We start from the raw sequence: 8,258 nt of genomic DNA on the forward strand, positions 1-8,258 counted from the left end.
GAAATAAAAGTTGATTTTTTATTTTTTTTTTTCGCTTTGTAAACAGAAATCTCCCAACTCTAGGTATCACAGCGTTGCCATTTCTCAGAATGTCTTCAAGATGCTTAAAGAAACAAAACATGTTTATTATTGTTATTTTATAAGCGTGTTTATAATGTGGGAATCAATGGAAAATGAACATTGGTTGGGGAAGAAGTATTTCGGAACAGATCACCCTGCACTGCCACAATGAGCGCGCTTCTACATGACTGCTTTTTGGTGCCCTCTAGTGCTCACACCAAAGACCTACACTACACCCTAGTTCGGACAATCTAATCTATTTTAATCAAAATATCCTCGTTACAAGTCTCCCGCACAGCTCAAATTCTGAATGAAAAATAAGAAAGTGGTCTTGATCTATTTCCTAAAACATAAAACATAAACATGAAGCAGCAAGCAATACCACTGCCAATCTCCAGCAAGACTCAAATTTTAAAAAGTGTCACACACTGATGACATAGGTATTTTTTATTATCATTTGCAGCACATGATTTGTACAATCAATAAATATTTATTTCAAACATTGAAAGTACTGATATTATTGATAGGACAAATAATTTCCCAGATTACAAATCTGCACAACAGAGTTGATGAATTACACACAGCATGTGCATGATTGTTTTGTCAGATGGTAAAGCCCAATTTGCCAGTCCTGATTCAATTCGGCTTCTTGGGCATTGCAGCACTAAACAGCTCATACACAACATATCCACTCCCTGTGAACAGATCAGACAAGAGTTACAGATGTGACAGATGCAACACAAGCTAATTATCCTGACTTCAAACAACCCTCAGTGATGTATTGTCGAATTACAGTAATTTTACTTTCAAAGTCAGTTTCAGTAATAACAGTGGGGTCAAGTCACTTGTATGAAATGTGTTTTTTTTAAAGACAAACATCTGGCGTGAGCCTGACTCATCAAATCTCAGACAACTGCTGACATACCAAACACAGTGAGAATCATTGTGGCTCTATAGAGCAGAGCATCCTTTGACCCGCCCTTCAGATGGATCGGCATACCGTTGTCCTCCTGTTCAAAGAGCAAGAATGAAAGCATATACTTCTTTCAAAAAGACACCCCTACTTTAAAAGGTATGTGAAGGGCTTTTAGCTTCACATGTTTTTGTTTCTGTGGTTTTCAAATTTTTGTAGAGCTCATCTCTGGTTAACCATACAATTAAGTGGTGGCGTACAGTACACTATGCAATGAAGCAGATCTTGCTCTGGGATTTAGAAGCGAGGGTAGGTCATTTGTCAACTATGGCTACAGTAATTTCTAGCACTATGCAAGGATCAGCAAAGCCTGCCACACTGGAACGTTGATGTTGCAACAGATTTTTAATTAGCAGCTTGCATGCACAATTAGTAGAACTTCAGCCCCAGCTACAGTCGAAGGTCATTTAAAGATTGTAGGGGGGTAATCCACTGATACTTATCTTTCAGGCTACAAAGAGGATAAAAATCTGATTCTGTCTCGAGAACCTGGGAATAAAGTACAAACTTTACCATTATCAGTATAAAAAGATCCTTATTCTTTGTCTCATTTTAAACACTAACAAATGGAAACAAAGTTTTCAAATTACAAGTCAAATGGGCACATCTGCAATACTGTTTCTGAGAGGATACATAAATGCAAATTTCACTTCACATGTATGATATAAACTTTGCTCAGATACGTCAATACAAATGTCAGAAAGACAGTTCTTCACAGGACTAGTCTACTCCTACAGGAGTCACAGACATTCTGCGCTCGGTTACAGATGTCAGATGTCACCCTTGTCCTCAAAGGGATTAACCCTACCTGAAACAGTTTTTGCTTCTCCTTTACACTGTTGTCAATCTGTCTGCGAGCGCTGCTCGTGATCGTCCGCCTGGACAGCTGCCGAAGTCCCTGGTGGTACAAATAGTTTAAACAAGTTTAAACGATTCGAATTTCAGCATGACATACGGTGGATAATATAAACAACTAATTAACACTTAAATAGTATGAGAAAGTGAAACTGAATTGAGACGAAATAGAGCGAGTGTCATTAAGTGACACATGGTTAAAGGAAAGTTTCTATGACAGTTCAGCAGGCTGACTTAACTAGTGATGGGGAAATCATTTCTGTAGCTATGAACCACTTTGAAGCACGTGTGCTAAAAATAATGCCTTGTTTTCAAGTATCTGATGTAATGGTGACATCTGCTGGCCCAACCTATGTATAGCATTTGTATGAAAGGATTAAACGTTTGATATTAAGTCAATCACGATGACATTTACTTGTCAACCTACTTTAATTCGATCATCTATATTTATTTACAACTGGCCTTACCTGAAATCTCGAGTTTTACCGGGCTTTTCCTCAAAATTCTGGCGTCTGACTCTGCCTCCTCAACACAAATGCGTTCACGGAGTGTGGGAGAGATTGAGTTTTACATGCTTTGGGACACTGACAAGCCATGTCCCCGATACGTGTGAGACAAAACGTTTGTAGTGGTCAAGCGGTTTGTGTTGAGCTGAAGCGAGGCGATACATTTCTTTAAAGGTACCTTATTAAGTACTCGGCTTCCTGCGTAGTATTACTACCATATTGTTCAACCTGTTGCTTAACTTAGCAGGTAGCTTGCGTCCTGTCAAACAGGGCAACTTTGTTGACGTTATGCACACGCTATAACGGCATCAAATGAAAGGAACACTGCGAATTACTTAAATTAAATAAGTTAATTTCATATTATGATTTACTTTCAACTGCGAGCTGGGTAACGTTAGCTAACTTTGAAAAGTTTAGCTAGGGACCGTTACTCATAATTAGAGCGAGGTTAAGATAGCAAGTATTAACACTACGCTAACACTGGAAGGACAAAACTGGACCGCTTTATGGTGAATACAGCAGATTAGACGTCTCTCTTACCATTAGCTGTCTGTACATTTTGGCACACTTCTCTGTTCAGCTCAGAGGTAAAGGCACAGCACAAGGACACTGACAGTTACACTTCCCACAATCCTTTGGTGGGTCGATCATATCCGGTCGCGTGAGATTGTTATTAATAGTGCGCTGGCCATTTCATAAAAAAGCGACTGCTATAACATCACAAATGACATGAATACAACATTTGCCAAGTTGTTTAATTGGACCCTAAAAACCTTATAAAAACCCAACAATATCCAATTTAAACAAGTAACTCGTTATTAATAAATCAAGATCGCAAAATGATAACAGAATGTGAAGTGGAACAAGGGGAAAAAAAACGAACAAATGTGACACTTTTAAAGTGCATACCATTTGGTCAACAATGAAGAACGCAAGATAACTTAACAGGCAGGCAACTGTAAAAAAAATGAAAAATAAAATAATGATTGTGCTCTCGTCTTAATTAAGAATTAAGAATACTGGACATATGATGATTATTAAGTATTTTTTAAAAGATGCCTTATGACTGACTTAGCCTTTTTATACAACCAATCATAGTGGAGGGTAGATAACCATACTTTTGGTACTACTTGTCATGAGTATTCTATGACTCTCCAAGGATAAAATACTTCTTGTTAAACATCAATGCTTACCATAATAAACAGCACACGAGCAGTGATTATCCCATCCTATATTCAAGGTAATCTCAAGAACCACAGAGGTATGTCAATGAAATATAATGGTACATTCATCAGCAGGACATAGTACAGTACATTATTTGGACAATAACTTGCATTTAAAATACACACATCCTTCAATAATGAAGCCATTCGCAAAGCACTGCTAAAATAAAACATAGATACTTTGATAATGTATAGATAAATAGACAAAAACTCTCTTTTGAAGACATGAGATGACATTCTCAGCAGCTGACCTGAAGCTACATGCACAGACTCTAGCATCCTTCTTTTGCCTTAGTTGCCCTACACATAAACACAGCTTGATGACACACCTCAGACAGTGCTGCCTTTACACAAACACACAACAGACAATTAGAGACCAGTGTAATCACGCTAAAATCAACAAGCAGTCCAGAACGGACCCTTTAGGGTCACCTGTGCATGCAGAGGCTGGGAAACACGATACAACGCTTTAGTTTGGAATATCTGCACTGTTGTTGCGGGTGTCATATTTATGGTGGATGATGAGCAGAACCACACCCAGGAAGAAGCAGATCGAACCCACTGTGATGTAGGCAATGCCAAGGAACGGGTTCTTCCCTCCCATCCAGGAGATGGTGCTCAGGATCATCCGCTTGCGACCATCAAAGCTGAGCACAGGGTAATCTGATTACACACGGTTAAAGAAAAATGAATGAAGCTTCTGGGTTGAGAGGAAAGTACATTTGACAACAGGATTATTAAATAGTCTACACCTCAATCATTCAACATTCCTGTACTGAACTGAGAAAAGTGAAAGTACAGAGAGAAGCACAAAGGACATTTCACTAAAATCCATAAGTGAAATTTTTAACTATAGCACAGTCATTGTTTAGGCACGCTTTTTACTTGAAATGGTTAACAATGGAATGAGACTAGTTTTCAGTTCAGCTCTGTAGAGTTTCACTTGTTTTAGTACAACTCTGTTTACTTGTTGGTTTAAGGAAGCAGGATGTGTGTGAATATGAATTGCTCTTTTTCTTCAGGGGTCTCTTTCAAGAAGCTGATTTACTGAGATATCTGGACAACTTTGCTGAGTCAAACCCAGATTCCCCAACAATGGAACATGCGCTGACATAAAATGAACTCCTTTGGGTTTTGGTAATCACAGTTTTCCAGGTTAGTCAGTAAACCAGTTTCCTGAAAAATCCCCTGGCATGGATATTAAACAAACTGAACTGGAGTTGTCGTGAGTATTCTGGTGTTTGTTTAAAGAACAGTATTCACTGGCGAGCTGACAAGAAGCAAATTTAATTTTTTCAAATATTTACGTGATGTTGTTTAGGTGTTTTGTTGTTCATCAAGACAATCTCTGTAGACAGGACTTGAGTGTAATCTATGTGATTTCAAATGATCTAAGATTAGTGTGTTTCTACATAATAATCTCACCCTGTGAGGACCCTATAGCCTAAGGCCAGTTCAAGCTGTGACAGCACAGTAGTTTCTGGCTTCAACTAAAAGGATACTGTAAGTGATGTTCAAGATGTATTTGCCACTGGGTAGAGTTGGGGTCGTGTTGGGCTTCTTCTGGATGATGCGATAGAGCTTGCGAAAGGTGGGCAACGCAGCGGTGCGCATCCAGACAATGAAGTCCTCGTTGATAAAACCGTTGTTCTCAGGATCTGATGAGTCCAACTCATAAACTGGCTTCCTCCAGTTCACCGGCTTATTTGTGCCTGAGAGAGAACAAGACAAAAGCAAGATAGTCACTGTAACTTAAGTGTTTATGACCCTAATAAATGCTGTGTGCAGTTTGCTAAAGTCACCATGGAAAGCAACAGTTAGGTTGCTATTTCCACCAGGATTCCTGAACTTCACATGCTTGTCTGTCCACCACGCGATGCCCTTCTTTACCAGAGGGATTTCATTTCTGGTGCCATTGGAATCAATGTGATACAGCTCCAGAGTGTCTGAAAAAAGCAGCATTACATTCAATATTAGTGCATTAACTAAGTTCGGCAAATGAGCCGATGTCAGTGTTCTGTTACGCACAGAGCTTTTAGTAGGAGTTTCAATGATAAGACTTTTGTTTAACCAACAAGTAGCAACAATCCTTACATTGCTGAGGAGAAAAGCGTGAAAAGCAGATCACTGTGTCATACTTACCATTAAAGAGGCTGTTAGCGATGGCCCCACATGGAGCGATGGGCAGTCCTTCACTTGTACGGTACGGTTCACATTCCTTGCTGGGGTTCTGTAAAAAGCAGCCAGTTAAACCGATGCAAAAGGCACTTATTGAAATGTCATAAGAGGACCACTTTTTCAAGATTGTACCGTCAAAGCAGATCGGTCACCATTCAGTTGGCTGTCATCCCTGGACTTCACATAGCGTCTGTGGTTCTGATAGAAGTTGGATAAGCCGTAGTACATAAAGACATTGCTCTGCAGGGGAGGAGAGATTGTGATACAGACAGAGCAAATCAGTCAAGGCCAGGAAGTACTTCACTAAGACGACACTTAAGTGATTATTTGGATCATCAGCTCTATCTGTGCATGGCGAGCTTCACTGTACACAGAACTTAATTCATTAAGATCATTTCAACTCAACGTTCACATGTATCAAACATATGTTTCTTTGAGTTCTTAGATGAGGCAGATATTTTTTACCCCCACTTAAGTTGCTCCTAATTTGAATTATGATAAATTATAAACCAAATCTGGGACGTACTTAGTGGCACTGGTTTGTCTTCTGTGAGGACTGTTAAGATGATAATGCAACTGGCTGAGAGCTTTTTATAAATAGTCAATAAAAGCCTCCTGAAAGCTGCTGGGCTGCATATTTAGAATGATCAATGATAATGACGGTTCCAAACAGACCTTGAGTGTGCCTTTCTTTGGAGTTAAAATACATCTTAATGGACATTTAGTGTCAGAAGGGCAGATTTTATATTGTACAACGCTATCAATTTTGAAGCAAAAGGCATGTATTATTCATTGGGTCGGCTTCCTGTAAGCTGGTGCTCACCTCAAATGGCTGCTCCAGCGTGAAGGGCAGAGAGCAGACACATGGTGTTGTGCTGTTCCAGCTGAAGTTCTTGGCACAGCTGTAGCATGGATTGGAAACGTCAACACCGGTGTAATCAATCTGAAAATGAGGAGTCGGTTAGTTAAAAAAAATAGCACAACTGAACATATTTTGTACACCTCCATAAAATACATGCATTCTCTTTCATACTGTTCCGTATACACTTAGTAACCTGTTTACTCAATACAACTGAAAAAGACTGATTCAGTGTGATACAACTGGCCTGCATTAAATCCCACTTTTACAGAGGTTATACTATTCCATTTTTATGTTTTTAAGAGGTGTTGATTCAGTTTTTTTCCTAATATTTTGGTTACCTTATTGGTTCAAGAGGGCTGACTGAAAGGAGTTTCCAATATTTTGTCTACCCCCATCAATATAAAAGAGGTGTTATACTTAAAACGTTAGTCTATCCTCTTTAATATCAGTTGGGAGTTATACTAACAGGTGTATCAAACAGTTTGATATAACCGTGTGGACTAAATACTAGAAGCCAGTTAGTCGCTGGCTATTTCATAAAGTGTCCACTGAGTGTATATGCTAATTTGAACACGGCAAAGCCTGCCAGTGTTCAGAAATATGGCTAGCTAGGTGTCACTTGTTGTGTTCTTCCTCTTCCGATAAGCCACTGGTTCACCGGTCAACCGGTATGCGTGTTGTTGAAGACGCTTGGCGACAGCAAACAGTAGCCGTGGTTGAAACGGACCGTGTAGAAAACCCGAGACGACCTTGGTCAATGGTGGCTGTAAAGTTAGCAAGATAAACACAGGCAGCTGTTACTGTTACTGTACCTCGAACTCTTTGATGTTGTTTGATGAGACATACAGGCCGATGCCGATGGGGATGAAGATGAGACCGATAACGAAGAAAGCAGGCAGCACGGTGCCTGCCGTCAGGATGGGCTGCCAGGCCGGTAGTCTCTGCTGCTTGAACGCTGTGTTGTCCGGCTTTTTACTTTTCACAGCCCCAGCGCCTCCGTGACTAGAAGTACCCGAGTGGTGTCCGTCCTCTTCCTTAGCGTTGTAGCTTGACGCCATCATGGCTGCAATCCGCTTCGAGCAAAAATAATCTACTGTAGTTGACAGCCGACAGTTCCTGGTTGATTTTACACGGTAAAGAAGTGATAAAACGTTAAGACAAAGTATAAAACTGTCTCAGGGGTGACATGAACCCTCGGTCTAATCCAAATATGTACTCATTGTAGTCTTGATTTGATCTGTTTTGTTAATCTCACCCAAGAGGAAGAACCCGGAAGCTTCTGAGCCAATCGGATGATGAAACGTGTGTGTTACATCATCGTAGCAGAGGAATACGCCTCTTTCTCACATTGTCTGTTGTGGCCAAACATCTGATGCTAAATGTAAACATCCGACTTAATGACTTAGTTAATTGCAAAAAGGATGCAAGAAATTGAATTTTATAAGCAATTTAACACACAAGTAATGTTGACATTTTAACACAGCTAAATTTAGTGTTCAGAATGTACATTGAGAGCCATCTACCTGAACTGAATACTCCTCTTTGAAATTTCTATTAGGTAATATCAAGTTGTACAAGTTTAAAACTTTTTCAACATGATC

At 39.7% G+C, this 8,258-nt stretch overlaps 2 protein-coding genes across 2 annotated transcripts; both read right to left on the reverse strand.

Moving 5' to 3' along the window:
• Positions 1 to 507: 507 nt before the first annotated feature.
• Positions 508 to 3,031, reverse strand: LOC121618683 (cytochrome c oxidase subunit 7A2, mitochondrial-like). The gene is made up of 4 exons (XM_041954232.1): positions 2,935 to 3,031; positions 1,842 to 1,931; positions 986 to 1,070; positions 508 to 755 (listed from the first exon to the last, which is right to left on the reverse strand). Exons 1-4 carry the CDS (start codon positions 2,950 to 2,952, stop codon positions 697 to 699), a joined length of 252 nt encoding a protein of 83 aa, XP_041810166.1. The 5' UTR covers positions 2,953 to 3,031; the 3' UTR covers positions 508 to 696.
• Positions 3,032 to 3,131: 100 nt separating this feature from the next.
• On the reverse strand, positions 3,132 to 7,932 carry tmem30aa (transmembrane protein 30Aa). Its single transcript, XM_041953621.1, has 7 exons — positions 7,470 to 7,932; positions 6,619 to 6,738; positions 5,928 to 6,035; positions 5,760 to 5,847; positions 5,420 to 5,563; positions 5,120 to 5,329; positions 3,132 to 4,280 (listed from the first exon to the last, which is right to left on the reverse strand). Exons 1-7 carry the CDS (start codon positions 7,716 to 7,718, stop codon positions 4,087 to 4,089), a joined length of 1,113 nt encoding a protein of 370 aa, XP_041809555.1. The 5' UTR covers positions 7,719 to 7,932; the 3' UTR covers positions 3,132 to 4,086.
• Positions 7,933 to 8,258: the final 326 nt, after the last annotated feature.

Source organism: Chelmon rostratus, chromosome 15, assembly GCF_017976325.1.
Source record: "Chelmon rostratus isolate fCheRos1 chromosome 15, fCheRos1.pri, whole genome shotgun sequence".
Lineage (NCBI taxonomy): Eukaryota > Metazoa > Chordata > Actinopteri > Chaetodontiformes > Chaetodontidae > Chelmon > Chelmon rostratus.

What these genes read in the sequence shown, in the direction of transcription:
- tmem30aa (XM_041953621.1), bottom strand. Translation starts at nt 7,718, where the DNA reads ATGATGGCGTCAAGCTACAACGCTAAGGAAGAGGACGGACACCACTCG. An exon ending in CGCTGGAGCAGCCATTTGAG is followed by an intron (nt 6,036 to 6,618) that starts GTGAGCACCAGC and finishes CCTCCCCTGCAG; the next exon opens with AGCAATGTCTTTATGTACTA. An exon ending in CGCTAACAGCCTCTTTAATG is followed by an intron (nt 5,564 to 5,759) that starts GTAAGTATGACA and finishes TGCTTTTTTCAG; the next exon opens with ACACTCTGGAGCTGTATCAC.
- LOC121618683 (XM_041954232.1), bottom strand. An exon ending in AGAAGCAAAAACTGTTTCAG is followed by an intron (nt 1,071 to 1,841) that starts GTAGGGTTAATC and finishes CTCTTTGAACAG; the next exon opens with GAGGACAACGGTATGCCGAT. An exon ending in AATGATTCTCACTGTGTTTG is followed by an intron (nt 756 to 985) that starts GTATGTCAGCAG and finishes ATCTGTTCACAG; the next exon opens with GGAGTGGATATGTTGTGTAT.